General features: G+C 39.3%; 1 protein-coding gene across 1 annotated transcript in view; it reads left to right on the top strand.

Moving 5' to 3' along the window:
- Mtmr2 (myotubularin related protein 2) overlaps positions 1-19957 on the top strand; it is a gene marked incomplete at its 5' end in the record, with an annotated part of 70635 nt that overhangs the window by 23811 nt on the left and 26867 nt on the right. Inside the window, 5 exon segments of the mRNA XM_005377950.2 lie at positions 10811-10886; positions 16290-16384; positions 16657-16767; positions 18444-18545; positions 19525-19608. Of these exon segments, the coding sequence (XP_005378007.1) occupies positions 10841-10886; positions 16290-16384; positions 16657-16767; positions 18444-18545; positions 19525-19608 (438 nt within the window).

Below are 19957 nucleotides of genomic sequence, written 5' to 3'. Positions count from 1 at the left end.
AGCTGCAGCGCTCCTGGGTCCGAGTGTGGGCCGAACTCATACCACCGCGATTCCCAGCCGAAAAGCGCACACAGAGCCAGGTAGGCCCCACCCAATCCCGGAGGCCAGGACTCGAGAACGAATAAAAACATCATATCACAGTGATATATGTGAACCTATGTTTATAGCAGCACAATTTGTAGTAGTTAAATCTTGGAAACAACCCAAATGTCCATCAACGAAGGAGTGAATAAAAAAAGATGTGTTTTTATACAATGGAGTATTACTCAGCCATAAAGAAGGATAAACTTGAGAGTTCTATAGGTGAGTGCATGCAACTTGAGATGGTATTCATGAGTGAAAATTTGTAAACATTGTATTGTCTCCCTAGTGTGAGAAACTGAAAGAGTAAATGAGGTGTAAAATATCCAGTAGATACTGTGAAATAGGAAGAAATTGTCCAAAAGGAGAAACGAACTAGGATGGGGGAAAGGAAAGAAGGGAAAAAGGAAAAAATGCATTTTAGTTATACTACTAGTGTCTTCTATTTCATTGAGAAGGAAGGTTTGTGCTAATGTCGATTAGAGAATTTTTATGCCCATATCTTATAGTCCAAGTAACAATTCTAAAGATAACAATAAACAGTGTATTAGCTACTGTTATTCTATTATTTTGTTATGAAAGTGTTTTTTACTTTTTTCCATTAAAAATTATGTGGAAAAACTTTGTACTGTACAACATAAAGAATACATAGGTGGAATTACATACGTTGTGGTGGAATGGTAAAATTCGGTATTGTTCCAATTTTAATTCTTGTTTATTCTGTGACATGGTTAAAACCTGACAGGTTAATTCTCAAGTTGCTAATGACTAGAGTTTGGAAACTAAACGTGGAGTCTGACTACGAAAAGCCGTTCAAGACAGGGTACAAAACTGAGGGCAGAGCAGTGCAAGCAAGTGCCCACTTGCTGAGGGTAGTATAAGGAACGGAAGAGGCTGTGGCTAGGTAAGCAGCGGTGCTGATCAGGGACAAGGACAGCAGAAGTAAGGAGACAGGGTGGGAGGCTAAAGGAGCAGTTCCAAGGGAAAGCCGACCAGGTGCATGTAGGGGGGCAGAGGCATAGTGCATAGCAAAGGCGAAGCGTGAAGATGGTCTGCGTGCCTGTGATGTGCACACAGGTGCCTGTGTGCTGCAGTGGTGGGAGACAGGATGATCCTAGGTGTTCGACTCGGCCGCGCTTTGCTGACTCGCTCTTCTGAGCACTTTCCTGCACCTCCTTCCTCATCTAAAGGGAATGACCTAAAGGTGTCCTTCCCGTATTCCTCGCCCCTCCTCACTTCCTTGGTTTGTCTCTCTCGTGGCCTCAGCTGTCCGTGCTCTCTCTGTGGCCGGAGGGCTCGCTCTCCCTCCAGTCCTCGTAGTGTTGCTTCCGGTGTGACTGCACAGAGGTGCTGTGTGTCCCGACCACAGAGCAGAGGCACGGTTTGGGGTCTCGGGAACCGTTCGTTCTGGGCCTTGAGCCCAGGCGCACTCTGCCACTGAGCTGCATTCCCAGCATTTTTTTAATTTATATACTTGCTGAATTGCACAGTCTGGCCTCACATTTGTGATGTTCCTGCCTTAGTCTCTTGAGTAGCTGGGGTTTCAGGGATGGGTCACCACGCGTAGCTTATCATCATAGTCCTAGTATCATCAGATACTTGAAGTCCTGCTGCTTTGGGAGATGTTTCACCTTGGAAAAGTTGTTTAACCTCCATGAGGACGATGATAGTCTGCTTGGTAGAGGGCACAAAGAGTAACCAAGGTAATACCTGAACCTGTCTGTTTTGTTTATTTTGTCAGGTCATTTATTCTGAACCACGTTTCAATGGAAAGGACTGTGCTTATTGGATTATATCTTTCTGACATGTTTGTTATAAAAATCTTCAGTGAAATTACTTTAGTAGATAGTTACTAGTATTTTAGTATTCTAGGTAATAAATCTGTGGTCCTGTGTAATGACTCAACTTCTTGCTTGCATTTTATTGGTGTTGAAAGTCAGAAGTTTGAGGTCCACTGCAGTGTAACATCAAACGATGTGGGGTTGGTGCTTTAAACAGTTAAGGGTAGAAAAGTAGGGCTGTATTAGGGATGAGTAGGGAAAAAGTGGAAGGCATGGAACTGGAAATAAATTGAATATGAGCATTAAAGAAGCAGAAAATATGAATAATGTCACTTTTAAGAGAAAAATTTTTTGGTAGAGATTTTTACCCAAAGTGGAAGGACCTGATTTTTATTTTATAATGTTCTTTGTGCGAGGAACTGTTAGATACTTAATATAGTACCTGTGTGTTTTGAGAACAGCTTGTATTTTTTAAAATAGGCTTTATTTTTTAAGTTTTAGCTTTACAGGGAAACTTACTTGAAGCTGCTTTCTTTGCTGGCTGCCCCTGCCTGTCAGTTCCCTTACTACTTACATCTTGGTCAGGGTAGCACACTGGTTGCCGTGGAGAGATCAGTACCCATACACCATTATTAGCTTAAGCAGGTTCCTGCATCTATGCTGCACCGCTGTGCACCTCCCGGAGTAGTAGTTGGCAGTGACTCCCTAGCCGCCACACTCAGTCTCGTTCTCGCGCAAAGCGGCTCTACACCTGCATGCCCCGTCAGTGCTACGTGCGTCGGCATGCCATTGTGGAAATCTGTTACATCGTGATTTTACTGTACTTTTCACGTGTTTGCTTCTGTGGATACTTGGCGTGGTGTTGCAGCTGCCTAGAATGTTCAGTGCGGTAAGTGCTGCGTAGGTTTGTCGCTTGGGGGAATTCCGGGTGTAGCAGCGGCCTGGTGTGTCCTCGGCTACCCTGTCTAGGGTTGTGTTAGTGTATGTCCAGTGTGTGTGCTGTTCCCTCACGATGCGCGTCTCGGAACACATCCCTGCTTTTCAGTGATGCCTGACTGTGCTTCTAAGGTTCCTCCATGCCTTTCATGGTGTAATAACCTATTTCTTCTTGCTGAATTGTGATAACCTTTGAATTTTGACGTCCTTTGAATTATGGTAACCATCGAATTATGATATCCTTTGTAGGGTATGTATTGCAGTATGGCCATTCATTCAGCTACTAATGGAAATTTTTATTATTGCCAAGTTTTGGCAGTGGTGAAGTTTTTATTAAAATTTGAAAGTTTTTCTTGATAGGAGGTGTATTTATTTCCTAGGCCTGCTGTAAAAGCGTACTACAAACTGAGTGGCTTAAAACAGCATAGATTTATTTGTTTATAGTTCTAGAGGCTTGAGATCTGAAGTGAAGGTACCATCAGGGCTGGTTTCTAACCAAGAGGGATTTGAGGGAGGATCAGTTCCGTGCCTCTTTGCCGTCTCGAGATGCAGGCCAGCGGTCCTTGGTGTCCTTGGCTGTGGGTGCACCAGTCTGCCCTCTACTTCCGTCTTGGTGCGGCACCCCCTGTATCTGCACATGGCGGTCTTCTAAGCACACTGGTCTCACTGAATTAGAAGTCGACCTTGTTCGAATCTGGTCTCAGTTATGTATTCAGCAGCCTTATTCTAAATGAGGTCACTTTGTAAAATATTGACGGTATGGATTTCCATGTATGTACGACCCACAACCTGAAATAATACTTTCTAGGCGATGTATGTATATATGTATCCTTTTTTGTTGTTGTTATTGAATCATTGATGATGATGTAATATTGTCCAGTTCTTGCTACTTGTGGTTTCAGCTGAAAAACAAACTGTCCTTGACTGTGTTAGAAGAAGAAAGGGCTTCTCTGTGCTGGAATTTGGATGTACTTTTAAATGTGCAACTAAAAAACTCCATCACAGATGCCAGTCTTCGGCTCTACCGTGTTAGGATTTTTGTTTGTATGGTTTGCTTGCTGATTTTGTGGTTTATCAGTCATGCTGTGTTAAAAAAAAATAGAATATAATGGATGTAGATAATTTTTCTTACAGTTATTCAATGAGAAATAAGTTCATTCTGTTTTCTTCTCAATTTAAATACATAAAGAAAATGCAGGGAACAGTTTATAATTTTTCCCTTTCAGGTGATTATTATTTAGTGTTTTGCCAATTTCAGAAAAATTCTTTCCTGCTTTTCTACCATCTATTTCACGTAAAAACTAAGTCATAAACCTGCCAGTTTCCAGATCAAGGTTTCTGAATTCACTTTAGTAATTTTCCTAATTTGTGTGCTGGGGTAGGCGGGGAGAGGAGGAGGGAAGTGTAAAAGAAGGAAGAAAGCTGGGAATAAAGGAGTCTAAAATCACTTGGAAAATCACTAAGCAGTTTGGAAATAGTCTGATAATGAGTGATTTGAGAAAAAGTAGAGTTGAGAAAGCAAAAATCAAACTAATTATTAGGAATGTAGAGTGATAAATTTGAAACTTGTCATTTTTATTTTCACAAGTAAGATTTTAATAAGAAACTTTTCTGGATAATAATAGATGTATTAAATACTATAAAGGAGCAGGCTATTTATTTATTGTCTTTGAGACAGGGTCTCGCTATGCAGTTCAGGCTGGCCTTGAGCTCACTTTGTAGCCCAGGCTGGTCTCGAACTCACAACGATCCTCTTGCCTCAGCCTCCGAAGTGCTGGGATTACAGGTGTGTGCCACCACACCCGGCTTTAGCAGGTCATAAATCATATTACCTGTTGTGATAGCCAGAGCTTCAGAGCCAAGCAAGAATACAATCTGTGATAGGAAACAGGTTAGACAGCCAGTTGGTAACATTACTTTGGCCCAGTAAAAGAAAATATCTTAAAAGTGTTCCAGAGGACTTCCCTTCCCCGGTATCTGAGGGTTATACAACTTCTTTTGCACTGCAGAGATTTTTATGTGAGTGCTAAAACATTCTTTTAGTTCCCCAACCTCTGTTTAAGGAAGGTGGGTCCCTGGTGTTTTTGAGTTGTCTTTCTTGTTTTGACCTTACTTTGTTTCTGCATTGACTCTGCATTTTTCTTTTCTGCTATAACTGACATATGAGATGCAGTTTCTTTCAAGTAAAAAATCACAAAATGCTGTTCATATAATTGTTCCTATTTGTTTATAAGCCTATGGTTAACTTTGATCATTTTTTGTAATACAGCATATTCCTCTCAACATTTTGCTGTTTCTTTCCTAGGTTTTCATTCTGTATTTATCATGTTCAGTTTTATGCATCTCCTTGACTATGCCACCTGACTACATAAGAAGCCTGTAGTGTGTTTTCTTTATATGATGGTCAAGTTTAAAATCCTTACCTTCTTCCCAGTATTTCATTTTTTAAAAACATGTTTTGTCCAGTTTATTTCACTTAAGAGTATGGTCTCAAGGTGCATCTATCTCTCAAGCTTATCCTTCTTAATGGCAGAGTAGCACTACTCCGTTGTATTTAAAAACAAAACAAAACACACATCTTCTTTATCAATTCATAAGTTGATGAACATTAGGGCTATTTCCAAGGTTTAGCTACTATAAACATGAGTGGGTATATGCTGCTATGGTGTGATGCTTTTAATTCTATCAGAAAGATACCAAGAAGGGGAATATTTAGGTCAAATGAAACCACTAGTTCTAGTTTTTTGAGGAATCTCCACACTGATTTCCACAGTGGTTGCACCAGTGTGCACTTCAACCAACAGTTGAGAAGGGTTCCTTTTCTCCCCACAGCCCTGCCAGCATTTGTTATTGGTTAATTTCTTGATGATAGCCATTCTTTCTGGAGTGAAATGGAAGCTCAGCATTGTTTTAATTTGCATCTCTTGAATAACCAATGATGTTGAACATTTTTTATATATTTGTTCTTCATCTGAGAAGTGTGTATTCATCTCAGCTGCCCAGTTTTGGGTCCTTAAATTTGGGGGTTTTGATTTTTTGAGTTCTTTATATATTCTAGATAGTAGTCCTTTATCTGAGGAACAGCTGGCAAAATTTTTTTTCCCTCTCTGTGGGTTGTCTCTTCACTCTGTTGGTGGTTTCTTTTGTTGTTCTGATGTTGAGCCATCCCTGCATCCCTGGGATGAATCCTGCTTGGTCATGGTATATAATCTTGATGATCTGCTGCATTGTTTGCCAATATCTTACGAGGATTTTTGTGTCTGTGTTCATTAGGGAGATTGGCCTGTAGTTCTCTTTTTTGGATCTTTCTCTGTTTTTAGTATCAGAGTAATGCTTGCATCCAGGAATGACTTTGGGAGTATTGCTTCCCTTTCTGTTTCACTCAAAAGTTTGAGAAGTATTAGGTCTTCTCTAAATTTCTTGTAAAATTCGGCAGTAAATCCATCAGGGCCTAGGCTTTTCTTTTTGTTTTTTTGTTTTTTTGTTTTTTTTGTTTTTTTCCCTCCGGTACCGGGAACCAAACTCACGACCTTGCGCTTGCCAGGCAGGCGCTTTGCCGCTGAGCTAAATCCCCAGCCCCTAGGCTTTTCTTTGTTAGTAGATTTTTAATTACATCTTTAATTTCATTGAGTGATACTGGGTTATTTAGAACTTGTATGTCATCTTGATTTAGCTTTAATAATTCATATGTGTCTAGGAAGCTGTCCGTTTCTTCTGTGTTTTCCATCTTTTTAGAGTATAGACCTCTTTGTGTGTGTGTGTGTGTGTGTGTGTGTGTGTGTGTGTGTATGTGTTTGAGACAGAATCTCACTATGCAGTTCAGGCTTTGAGCTCACTTTGTAGCCCAGGCTGGTCTCGAACTTGCAATAATCCTCCTGCCTCAGCCTCAGTGGTGGAATTACAGGTGTTGTGCCACCACACCTGGTTTAGAGTATAGATTCTTGAGGTAGGTATTGATCCTCTGGATTCCTGCAAGATCTGCTGTGGATTTCACTTTTTTTTTTCCCCCTGGATTTGAGTCTTTTCTTTCCTTTTTCTGGTAGGGTTGGTTTGAAATCCACTCTGTCTGCAAATAGATTACTTACCCTTCTTTTTTCCATATTACTGTCCTGTGGAGTATTGTTTTCCATCCTTTGACTTTCAGTCTGTGAATTTCTTTTTGACTGCTACAAGAAGGACTATACCAGGAACTATAAACAAGAAAACATTTTTATTTTTGTTTTGTTTTGTTTTTTTTTTTGGTGCCAGAAATCAAATTCAGGATCTTGTACTTGCCAGGCAGGCGCCTGTGCCACTGAGCTATATCCCCAGCAAGAAAACATTGTTAAATGATGACCTTGAAATATGATCTTTTTTGAGCTTTTGAATGGAGCAAATAAATTATATGTATACATTATATTCTAGGTATTTAGCTGTTGGACTGAAGTTACTTTATAAGAGTGTTCAGACTTGTAAAAGAATGCATTGGCCTCACAAGTTTATTGAGCAAAGGTGTTTGGTTCTTTACAGTTCTTAGTTACGGCCCTCTGGTGAGCATGGACTGTGGCAGTAAAGTCTAACCCTCCCTCAGACTCCTGTCTTAGACTTCAGAGTTACCCGATCATTAAGAAGAATTGCATCCATTATATTTGCACTGTTCAATACGGGGGCCACTAAAAATGGGGATATTGAGTGCCTGAAATGTGGCTGGATTGAGATGTAACATATGTATACTTTACTTGGGGTATCACAGGTTTAGTATTAAATGAAAATTTCTTTTAGGAATTTTTACATGTTGAAATAGATTAAGGAATGTATTCAGTCAATTCTGTCTGCTTTTTACTTTTATAATATGTGTAACAGATTATTAGAACTTACACGGCTTGTGTTGTTTCTGTTGAAGTGTGTAAGATACGCAGTTCTTTGGGAGTCTGAGAGGAGAGAAAACCAACAGGCGGTTAGGAGTGTAGTAAGCGAGAGAAGAGCTCGGGGGAGGATGCTGCCCCTAAGGCAGCATCAGGCCTGCAGAGGTCCCCTACAAAGTTAGGGTACTACTTAGCTTTTCTTTTACCTCCTTTGGAGGTCTCTTAGGTTTACTTTTGGGGTGGAAAGAAATAAAGGAAAGATAAACATTAAAAAATTATTTTTTGAAAGTTATTTTTAAGGGTATTGATTCTCAGTTTAGTGAGACAAATCAAGGTTGAGGAAGAAGGCCTGAATCTAGTTACAGAGGCCACTACTGTTACCAGTTGAATGTATGGAGCTGGAGTCTAAGAAAACCTTTGGCTAACAGTGTAAATTAAAGTTAATCTAAGTCATGGGTAGACACGTGATCATCCCAAGCTGAGTAATTGATGAGTCTAAGATACACCCTAGAGGAGCAGGGAAGGCAAGGAAAGAGGCATAACCTCGGGGGGCGGGAAGGAGTCCCGCTAAGACAGTGTGATTTGAAGAAGCAGTAGGAACGCCTGTCTATGGACAGCGTCGAATGTGGCTAAGAGGTTAAAAGTGAGACTGTTGTGGTCAATAATGTGCGAGAGCTGGTTTGCTGGGAGGGCTTTGGTTAGATAATGAAGCCAGACTGCAGGAGGTTGAAGGATTAACGGGAAGTGAGGAATTTAAGAAAACTTACTGTCGACAGAGAAAGAGGTAGGGGGACGCAGGAGGACTTTTTATAGCTGTTGGAGGATATGTATTTAGCATGTGACACCGTGCAGTGTGTGTGTGTGTGTGTGTGTGCGTGCGCGCACGCTCAGAGTTTTACTTCCCCTAGAGAGATGTTTCTGTATTTGCATTCTTGGAATATAGTATAGCATTCTTCACAAGTTAATTAATTATGCAGTAACAGTTGCTCGAGATTTTTAATTTATTTAATACTTTTTTAAAAAATAAGATTCTTTATCAGCATCATTTACATATAACCCTAAGCATTAAGTCTGTGTAAGGACTTAATATTTTCCTAGTTTAAATGCGATGTGGACCTTCAGCATGGCTTAATGGTAAGGGAATGAATGGGCTTTGGAGTGTACAGTTGTAATTTAAATTCAAACTCTGGGATTTTATTTTTTTTATTTTGTTTTTATTTTAAAGAGAGTAGTAAATGAGAAGCAAACAAAAAAAAAAAATAGAACAATAGCAGCATACCAGTATCACAAACATAAATCAAAGCAAGAACATTCAAAGTGATATGGGCTCTCAAGACAAAATAATACAAATCAGTAGTGGTTGTTACATTACATATCGCTATCCTCAGCTACATTGCTCAGATTACCAGATGTAAGAATGAAAGATTGCTCAAAGCATTAAAGAGAATAAGAAAGTAATTCTTCAATAAAACATCAGAGATAATACAGAGTTTCACTACACAAGATGGTAGGAGTTCACCATTGCAATTCCATTGCATATTGTTACCTTCAAATCAGTTGCTCAGACCACCAGACACAAGCATGCAGTTGATCAGAACGTAAAAAATTGTGAGCATTAACTGTTCATTTCAGTACACCATCAGACAACAGCAGTACAGTCATCGCAGCTATTCATACATGTATTTATGTTTTGCCTGCCTTCTTTCTTTTTTCTTCTTTCCCTCATCCCAGTCGTTCCTTCCTTTGAGCAGTTTCTTTCCCTTTCCTATCATCTATTGTACGTTTTGAGTTTTACATAGTCTTTCAGGTTCCTATACCAAGGAGACAATATGATGTTTACACGTGTGGGTCTGATTTATTTCACTTATGAGTATGGTCTCTAGTTGCATCCATTTACCTACAAAAGCCTAGAGTTTATCTTTTTTAATAGCTGAGTAATACTCCATTGTATAAAGATACCAGCTTTCTTACCCATTCCTGAGTGGATGGGCATGTGGGTTGTTTCCAAGATTTAGCTATAACAAATTGTGCTGCTATAAACATGGGTGCGCATATATCGCTGTGGTATGATGTCTTTAATTCCTCCGGGGAAAATACCCAGAAAGGGAATATCTGGGTTAAATGGGACTTCTAATCCTAGTTTTGTGAGGAATCTCCAAATTGATTTCCACAGTGGTTTCACCAATCTACACTCCCACCAGCTGTGGAGTAGGGTTCCTTTCTCCCCACAGCCTCTCCAGCATTTGTTATTGGGTGATTTCTTGATGATAGCCATTCTTTCTGGGTGAGGTGGAAACTCAGTGTTGTTTTAATTTGCATTTCTCGAATGACTAATGATTTTGAACATTGGATCTTCAGGTCTGTTTTTGTGCCAATACCATGCTGAGTTTATCACAGTAGCTTTGTAATATAATTTAAAGTCAGGAATTGTGTTGCCTCCTGCCTTTCCTTTGTTTCCCAAGATTACTTTTGCTATTCTAGGCCTTTTCTGGTTCCAGATGAACTTTAGGAGTGTTTTCTCTAGATCTGTGAGGTATACGAATGGTATTTTAATTGGGATTGCATTGAATTTGTACAACAATTTTGGGAGTATGGCCATTTTCACAATGTTGTTTCTTCCTATCCTTGAGCAAGGAATATCTTTCCATTTTCTGATATCCTCTTCAATCTCTCTTTTTAGAGTACTTTAATTTTCACTGTGTAGATCTTTTACTTCTTTTGTTAGATTGATTCCTAAGTATTTCATCTTTTTAGATGCTATTGTGAAAGGTGCGGTTTCCTTAATTTCTCTCTTGATCTGTTTGTTACTTGTGTACAGGAATGCTATTGATTGGGATTTTTGTTACATGATCTTGAGCACTTTAGCCTCTTCTGATTGCTGAAGTGAAGATATCATACCTTATTATTAGGCTTGTTACAGATTCAGTGTAAAAGTGAAAACAGTTTTTTGTATACATTTAAAGGTGTTTTGATATTGAAACAGGTGCTTAGTAAATGGCAACTTTACATGTTATACATCTAACACTTATTTTTTTATTATCTGATTTAAAGTAGTATATGTGATATGACATTATAACTTTAATACCAGGCATACTCAGGTGAAATTTGAATGAAAAATTAGCCTTTGAATTTAAAAAAATATGTTTTTGTTTCTCCCCTTTAATCCAGGTCCTGAGGGAGTCTAACAAATTAGCAGAAATGGAAGAACCACCCTTGCTTCCAGGAGAAAATATTAAAGACATGGGTGTGTAATGGTATTTTTTGTTTAATTCCCTGCCCTCCCTCTTTGCGAACTGCCCAGTGTTGTCAGCACGCAGAATAAACTGGCCTCGGAGGCGCCTCTCTTCTGGCTGCACTTACTCACTGCCCTTCCTCACTTACTGTAGCCTTGCAGCATGCGCTGTGAGACTGGGTCTGCACCTTTTGGTGATGTACTTAATTGAGTTACCGGGAGAGTGTACATTGAATTCTGTTCTTTGGCTTTTTAAATTTTCTTTGAAAGGAGGTGGCTTTTTTTTTTAACTGTTGCTAAATTCTGTGAAGGAAAATATTATTTTATTGCATTCATATATTGGGTTGCTTAGACAAAGGCATTAAATTGTCACTTTACTTTACAGTACTGAAGATCAAACCTAGAGCCTTTACACTGAAATTCATTCCTAGCCTGTTTTAGTTTTAGAGACAGTCTTTGTAGTTTTGAGACAGTTGCTGAGTTGCCCAGGCTGGGCTCAAACTTGGATCCTCATGCCTAAGCCTTCTAGCAAACCTCCCAGGCATGCGCCCGCACTCTGGGCTTGTCACTTTCTACAAATAGTTCAAAACATACCTAGTGCTTTGCCTCTTTTATGTTTTTCTTTCAATAGACTCAGGTCAGAAACAAGCATTGCACCAGGCATGGTGGTGCACGCCTGTTATCCCAGCATTCAGGAGAGTGAGGCAGGAGGAGATCATGGCCAGTCTGGGCTGCAAAGTAAGTTCAAGGCCAGCCTGAACTGCATAGTGAAACCCTGTCTCAAAACAAAACAAAACAAGCATTGCAAAACAAGTCATTGATTTGTGAATGTCTTTCTCTGTCTCACCTAATACTTGTAGTATGAACTGGAAATTTAAAATGAGCATGTAGCATGTATTTTTCTCCTTATGCTTTTGCTTTGTTGTGATAAATCTACAGAATAGTAATAGCTTTTGAGAAGTAATGTTAGTAGGTTGAAGTAAGTGAATTTTTAGGCAAAATAGATAGCGTCTTTCACTTATTTGTAATTTTTCAAAAGGACGTCATAAATTGTCTTCCCTAGCTAAATATCATTTTCTTGTGCAAAGTTGAGCAAGCCAAAGGAGTGCGTGAACTACTCTAAATGGGTTGTTCCTAGCTACTCGATGTAGCTTCTTAGTGCTTAGCATTTTCTTCTTGTTCTTGACACATAGATAACCTCTTCAGTTTTTTTCTTACTCAGTCTTACGTGTAAGCCTCAGTGTGTTTAACTACTTGTGAGCTAGAGATATGCATAGTATTGTATAGTGATGGTGTGTAACAGGTGCAGTTATTTGTATGTAACTGTGAGATAGTAGTTATTACTGTGTGCCATCTCATTGTCATCCTCAGATAATATTCTAAGGGAGGTATTAGCCCCATTTGGTAGACAAGGCATATGGTGATTACTTAGCTAACCAGGTAGATCTAGCAGTGCAGTGTTTTCTTTTTTACTGTTCAGAACCTAAGCCCTGTGCTGCTCCACTGCGATAGGAGCTTATCAAAGACTTGCAAGTGAGTGTCTGTCTCTTTCATTTGCTCCTCTTCATTTAGGGTCAGCATTCTCTAGGACTTCGTCTTGGACCCAGCTTCCTCTCTCTTACATACTCTTTTTTTGTTTGTATTTGAGATAAGGTCTAACTATAGTTGAGGCTGAACTTGAACTCACTGTGTAGCTCAGGCCGGTCTGAGATCCTCCTGCCTGTTTCTTGTGAGTGCTGGGATTACAGGCATGCACCACCATGCCTGGCCTGTTACATGGCCTTTTAAATTGATCGTGTCTAAATCAGTGACTTTATGTACAATATATTGGTTGATGACTATAAAATTTGTATTTCTAGTTTGGACCTCTGTTGTAATGCGTGTAAGGAGATTTCTGTCGTAGGCACATGCACTTCGCTGTTCTGTGCCGTATAGTATACAGCAGTGTAATGTCCAAGGTCTCCAAACTAAAATCATCACCCTCACCTCTATCCTCATATGTGCTCTTTTTCTTGCATTTCTCTTAGTTGACAGCAGTTTCTCTGAGCTGACATCAGTCTCAGTTGTTCATTCACTTAGGTCAGAAATCTAGTTGTCCTTTTTGGCTGCTCTTTTAAATTCCAAACTCTTAATATCCAACCATCTACCAGATCTGGAGGAGCTAACTGCAAAGAATTTTGTAAATTTATCTTCCCTCTGTTTTCATAACCTTGATATAACGTTTATATATATTGAAGTGAGGGATTTGAGAAACAGGGCATCCCACCTAGGATCTTCTGCATGCTGCGCAAGGCTTCTACCACTGAGCCCCCCTACTGGAAAAGCAGTGGTACTTTGATTCACAAACTTCTTTTCATGATTCTCGTCACAGACCAGATTGGACTAGAACCAAGTCAAATTTCCCCATAAGGTCAACAGTGTAGCTGACCACTGAGTTTGATTTGGTTCTTACCCAATGCCACTTGTGACCAGGATCGTGGAACATACTCAGCGTGTGAACCGAGGTGCCTCTGTATCTGATGATGACACATTTGGACCTGGTTCATATTGAGGACTCATCGTCACGTGGATATCAGTTAAAGGCAGGAGAAAGAAGACTCAGAAAGGGGGTGGAAAGAGAAGAGGGTCCAGAGCGCAGCTTTGGTGAACGCTAACTCTCACAACTACATGGGGACTAAGGAGGGGAGGTGAGGAGTGGAGGGAGTGTAGTGTAAGAGAAATCTGGTGGAACCAGACTGGATTCTACCTTTGTCAGAATGTGTGCTTTACTATGCAAATTCTGTAGTTTGGGCTAAGTTCTTTTCATCAGCGCTTTGTCAACATCTCTGCTTATCTAAAGGTTACCTGCCGTTGAGAAAAATTCCAGTGCCTATATTCCTTGGACCCTTCTCTGACCCTATGACTGAATAGCCTTTCCCATCGCTGCATACTTTGAGCATTTTTTCTCTTTTTGCAAGATCACATGCTTTCATGAGTTAATTTGCCTGTGTTTATTGTCTTTCTCATGGCTGTGCATTTCCCAAGGTAGGTTTGGTTTTTCCGCAGAGAAACCAAATGTGTTCTTCCTCGGTGATGCCCGTGAAGCTTTGAGACGATCAGTACGCCTGACTTGCTTGATACCAGTCCATCTGACTTGCTAAATGTTGCTTGTTGCAACATTTAGAATAATATAAAATATAATTTTAAATTCCCTAATTTAAAATCATCTGTACAGACTTGACTATGGTGCAGAAATTAAATTTAACAGAAAAAGTGCTATAAGGTTAGGATAAACTTTGATAACTTCATGGAAAAAGATCTTGGGTTTTAAATTGGCATAATATAAATCTGTAGTTTAGAGTTCTTAAAAGAAACAGTTAAAATCATGTTAGGAACATCAACAGAATGTCTTAGGAAATAAAGCGTATTGTGGCCTGACCGCCTCAGGAACAGAAGTGATTTACAGTGTAGCAATTTAACCTGTAATTCAGGAAGCAGATGTTAAACAGACTGTGCTGTTAGAGGCTTAGCCTTGCCATGTGAGGTATTGTGGAGAAAGGTCTTTGGTCAGAGGAACTAGATCGAAGCCTTCATCTTAACACTGGTTCTGAAACGTTGGGTACTTTACTTCACTTTTCTGTGCTCTGATTTTCTTACATAAAATTGTAGATAAATGTATTCCTATATTTAAGAGTTGTTCAGGCTGAAATACTCAAATGAAAAGTACTTCACAAACTTGTGCTTGGTCCCTGTGCTAGTTGTTTAGTCATTTGCTCTGTAAGGAACTTGGTCATCGAGGGTCTCCCTTCCATTGGTGCAGACTGGCTTGGCATTTTCTCGTGAGAATGACTTAGCATTGGGAGGAATGAAGAACAGAGCTTTAGCAGCGGTGACGGTGGTGACGTAGGTGTAACCCTGGCATTTACACAGTGCCTTCAGTTTGAGAAGCATTTCCATGTGTAGTGACTCATGACACGAGAATGAAGAAAAGGGAGTCTAAATGCACTGGAAGAAGAGGGGCACATCCTGACGAGGGTTATAGGGTGATAAAACTGATTTTTCTTGTATGAGCAAAAGCTGGCTCTAGATGGAATGCAGAAATACTTGTAGAGATGTTGGATAAAGCTGTCCTAGTTGATGTAAACATTCGTAAGCACAAAAGAATATGTGTGTAAGCAAGTCTGTATGTATATTTGTATAATGATGAGTTTATTTAATTTTAAAAGCTTCCCTCTAAATGACACATTCATTAGAAACAGTGGTTTAAAAATGTAGCTCATACTTGCACATTCCTGAGGGAACTGTTTTGAATGTTAGAAGTGACTGTTAAATAATTGGTCTCATTTCAAATTCCATGCAAAGCAGCAAGTCTTTTACATGATGAATAAAGAGCAAAGTCAGGAAATTACAGTATCTTACTAACTCTGTTCCATGGCTCTAAGTTTTCCCAGAAGTCCCTTGAAAGGTTCTTAGGAAGTTGTTCCTCCACAAAATTATATCTTTATTTGCTTGTAATGAGGAAGATACTTCTTTATATGCTGATTTGCCACAATAACAGCGTAGTGGAAATATTTTAAGATATGAAAACTTGTACTGGTCTTTATGAACTCGGCCATTTCAATAAATATTTTGAGCTAGTGGTTGATGAATTATCCTGCCTAATCAATTAATGCACTTTAATCATTTCTCTACAGAGTTGATGGTCAGCAATATAATATCCTTTTAGCATGTCTTTAAAGGAAATTATATTTTATGCACATTTTATTCCTTTTTTGTTTTTGTTTCTGTTTTTTGGTCTTTTTAAGACAGGGTTTCACCATGTAGTTCAGGCTGGCCTTGAACTCACTTTATAGCCCAAGCTGGCCTCAAACTTGCAGTGATCCTCCTGCCTCGGCCTCCCCAGTGCTGGGATTTCAGGCATGTGCCGCCACACCTGGCTATGTGTTTTATTTCAACTGCAATAATTTCCCTAAAAACATATCAGCAGTTTCTGGCATTATATATGATTTGAGTTTTACATTTTTAAAGATATATTGATAGACTGGACAGTGGCCAAGAACCAGGCGATGGATGATGTAGAAACTGTGATAAAGAGAGGTCTGACTTCCTTGATGCGTGCAGTGTCATTCCCACCATCACCAGCCCTCCTCCACCCTTCCGCTGCAGCCATCACACTTGTGTTTCCCGGTAGGGATAGTCCTCATCTGTGCGTCCTTCTGCTGTGATAGCCCTGTGCATCTTTAGTCCTTCCCACTTATTCTGCATTCCTTCCCCAGGTCAGTGCAGGCTAGGAGCGTGTAACAGGCTACTGAAGTCCCCTGGAAACATTAATTGTTATTTTTTAAAAAGCATAAATTAAAATAGCAGAATAATTTTAAAAGATGAAGAGGCTGTTTCCAGTACACAGTATAAATGGTGGATGTTTTGCCTTTTTAGCCAAAGATGTAACTTACATATGTCCATTCACTGGTGCTGTCCGAGGAACACTGACTGTCACGAATTACAGGCTGTATTTCAAAAGCATGGAGCGGGTAAGACTTGTTGGATTAAATGTTTTGTATATATGTGTGTGTTGTTTATAACTAGTGTTGTTCACCTGTGATTGTTTTTAGTTAAAGAATTTCTCATTAAGATTGCTGAACTTTTGTGTGTGTGGTGCTAGAGATCAGACTCATGAGCTCACGAACGATGGGCAGACACGACCCTGAGCTCCGTGTGCAGTGCTCTGGTGAAGATTTCTAACTGCAGTTACAATTGTGTAGTATCAGTTGCTCAGTTTTGTTTTTTTCTTTCCTTCTTTCAGGACCCCCCGTTTGTTTTAGACGCTTCTCTTGGTGTGATAAGTAGAGTAGAAAAAATTGGCGGTGCTTCTAGCCGAGGTGAAAATTCTTACGGATTAGAAACTGTGTGCAAGGTACCTGTTACAATGTGTGTGCTACTTTATTTGGTTTTAAAAGCTGCTAAATGGACCCTGTATTTGGAAACTAATTTCTGAAATAGCAGATGGATTTCATGACTACAAGTACCACTCTGGGGGAAGACAACATTTACATTTGTCATTGTCCTAAGTGTTTAGCGTGCCGCTCCTCCCGGTCACTGTAGCCCTCTGTAGCCTGATCAGCGCCGCTGCGCGTCTCCGTTGCAGAGCGTACCGCACCTTTCCCTTGCTGTTCTGCCACTGCCCAGAGTACAAGGAGCAGCACGCGCGTGACGCAGAGTACTTCCTCAGCGTAATCTTCGGCAGCTTGAGAGTTTAGTATTAGGACTAATGACAGTGATTTTTTTGTGCTCCTTCAGTGTAGGCAGGCTTTGAGTGTGGTGACTGTCGGCCGTATTTGTCAAGCGTGTTGTCTGGTGATCACTTCCCTGTAGTTCAGCAGCAAGTGCACTGTAGAATTTAAAAGATAAGCAAGAAGCTGATTCTGAAATCTTCGTCCTTCAGAATAAACATTTTCTCGTGGAACAGGATCAGTGTCAGTGAACTGAAGCGTTTGTAGAGCCTCTGCGGTGGCACTTTCAGAAAGCTCTGTAGTTAACAGTGAATCTGAGTGTCTGTACAAGTTGTAAAAGCGTGGACAGAGGGAAAAACAAGATCTGCGCTTCCGCTCCCACACATTTATTTTAAGGTATATAGTAAAGCTGTCATTGAGATTTTGTCTTTTTTTTTTTTTTTGATTTTTTTCTCCGGTACCGGGAACCGAACTCACGACCTTGCGCTTGCCAGGCAGGCGCTTTTGCCGCTGAGCTAAATCCCCAGCCCCTGTCATTGAGATTTTGGATCAGATGTGTAATACAGTGCTTTGTTTGGTCGTACAGGTGTATGGTAGTGTAGTATCTCTATTTCATTGTATGTTATGAGATACATGAATTCTGTCTAGGTTAAAACATTTAAGTAAAATGGAGAGTCTTGAAATTACTCTTAACCTCAAATTTTTTTGTGAGTACTCTTAGTAAGCCTGAATTTGACTCTCTGAATGCAGCCTACGTAAAGGACGTTGCTTGAGGACAGTAATGGAGGAAAGCTCTGGTCATGCAGTCTGACTGTAGAGCCTTTAGAGTATCAACCAGACTATTCAAAGTTGTCCTGCCAGTGGACGGAACTTGGGTATGGAGTGGAGGAAGCCTTTTAGGCAAAATTAAGATGAGGCGGTCAAGTGACCAGAACCTGATGGAAACCCAACAGCAGCTAATTAGGCTTTTACTAGAGAAACTCATTCTCAACATTCACAGGAAGAACTTCCATTGATAGGGTACAGTAGTCACAGTGAGCTTCAGATACAGTATGTCTAATATCCTGTATATGTGTCAGTTGCTACCCCTTTTCTTGGCCTGTATTGAGTTCACTAGGATACGTAAATTTTTTGCCCTTAAAATTCTGCTTTGTCTTAGAGTGCATTGTGTTTCTTTTCATTTTTCCCACTGAATCATTTTAAATGTACCTCCTTCCAGGAGCTATTATCTACTTTTGTGTATCCTATAATCACAGATCATAAAGTTTTACAAGGTACTTCCAAGTAATCTTATTTATTCATTAAATAAAAAGTAAATAAAACAAAACAATGATTAACTTTGATCCTAAATCTTTTCTAGGATGTTAGGAATTTACGATTTGCTCATAAACCTGAGGGGCGAACAAGAAGATCCATATTTGAGAATCTGATGAAATATGCATTTCCTGTCTCTAATAACCTGGTAACATTTTTCTATCTTTGAAAAGTGTATTTTATAATTATTGGTATATAGAAACTTGACTAGGTTATCAAGAATTTCCACATTGTACATTTAGCCAGATTTATAGTTTAGATTTAATCTAATCTCTTGCCCCATTTTCTTTAAATAAGAAAGGAAAAAGCTGGGCCAATTCATTTCTAAGGTTCCTTACAGCATTAACATTATATAGAGTTACATATATTCCTTTATAGGTGTTTCCGTTATGAAAAGCTATATGCAGCCTCCTCTATAGTTAAAAGCTGATAGTTAAGACTAGCAGTTTGGGAGGGAAAGGTGGGCAAATACTGAGTTCCTGCTTTGTGCTATCTGAACATTTTGTGACACTGTTAGCTCCTTCCTTAATGCTATATCGTTTCACTTCCACAGTTCCCCTGTTTAATTTAGAGATGAGACCAGGATTAGGGAAGCATTATCTCAAAGGCATAGCTAGTGGGCAAGTAGAATTTGGATCAACATTGATACTCTGACTCCAGTTTCGATTTCTTTTTAAAAAATTCTATTGTTTCTATCATTATGTCTGTAAAAATGGTATGTTTTCATACACAGAATACATTAAAAAAAGTTATCAGAGTGTTTTAGAAAATGCAGCATAGACTTCATAGCTGCTTAACTGTTGAGACTGTGATGTCAGACTACTTAATTATAGCAGAAAATGTCTTTTAAAAAATATTATATCTTCCATTATTTGCAGTTACGCTTTAAAAGCTTCCAAAGATACCTGAGTATATCAGATCATATGTTAGCATTTGATAAATTTTGTAGTTAGGTTTCCGTGCTTTTATGTATCCTTAAAAATATGTAAAGCATCATAAAATTTTCAAATATAATTTTCAGATATAATCTAAATATAAAAAGATGTCAGTATAAAAACTCTTGCAGATATATTCTGATTCATTACTTTCAGCTGTTAATTCTGTTAATTCTACTTACTGTTTTGTAGCCTCTGTTTGCTTTTGAATACAAAGAAGTATTTCCAGAAAATGGATGGAAGCTGTATGACCCTCTTCTAGAGTACAGAAGGCAGGTATGTATTGCTTTTCGTTTCAGGTTTTATAGTCTGTTCTTTTCATTATAAAAACACTTTCTGAGGAGAAGTAAACAGCTTCTTAGGTTTTGTTTTGTTCTTGTTTTTAAATAAATGCTAATCCTGATCGTCTGTCTTGTCTTCATTTTCTTTAAAGTACTTTCCAGAGTACATGAGGGATCTTTTATGAGTCTTTACTTATTTAAGAGTTTACAAGCATTAGTTTATTTCAAAACTATTTTATGAGTGCTAAAGGTAAAAATAAGAGAGAGATATATATATAGGGGGCTGGGGATTTAGCTCAGCGGCAAAGCGCCTGCCTGGCAAGTGCAAGGTCGTGAGTTCGGTT

The sequence above is a fragment of the Chinchilla lanigera genome, unplaced genomic scaffold, assembly GCF_000276665.1.
Source record: "Chinchilla lanigera isolate Chin_1 unplaced genomic scaffold, ChiLan1.0 scaffold00011, whole genome shotgun sequence".
Classification (NCBI taxonomy): domain Eukaryota; kingdom Metazoa; phylum Chordata; class Mammalia; order Rodentia; family Chinchillidae; genus Chinchilla; species Chinchilla lanigera.
The sequence above is the reverse complement of the archived record's forward strand: the minus strand, read 5'-3'. Positions and strand labels throughout refer to the sequence as shown.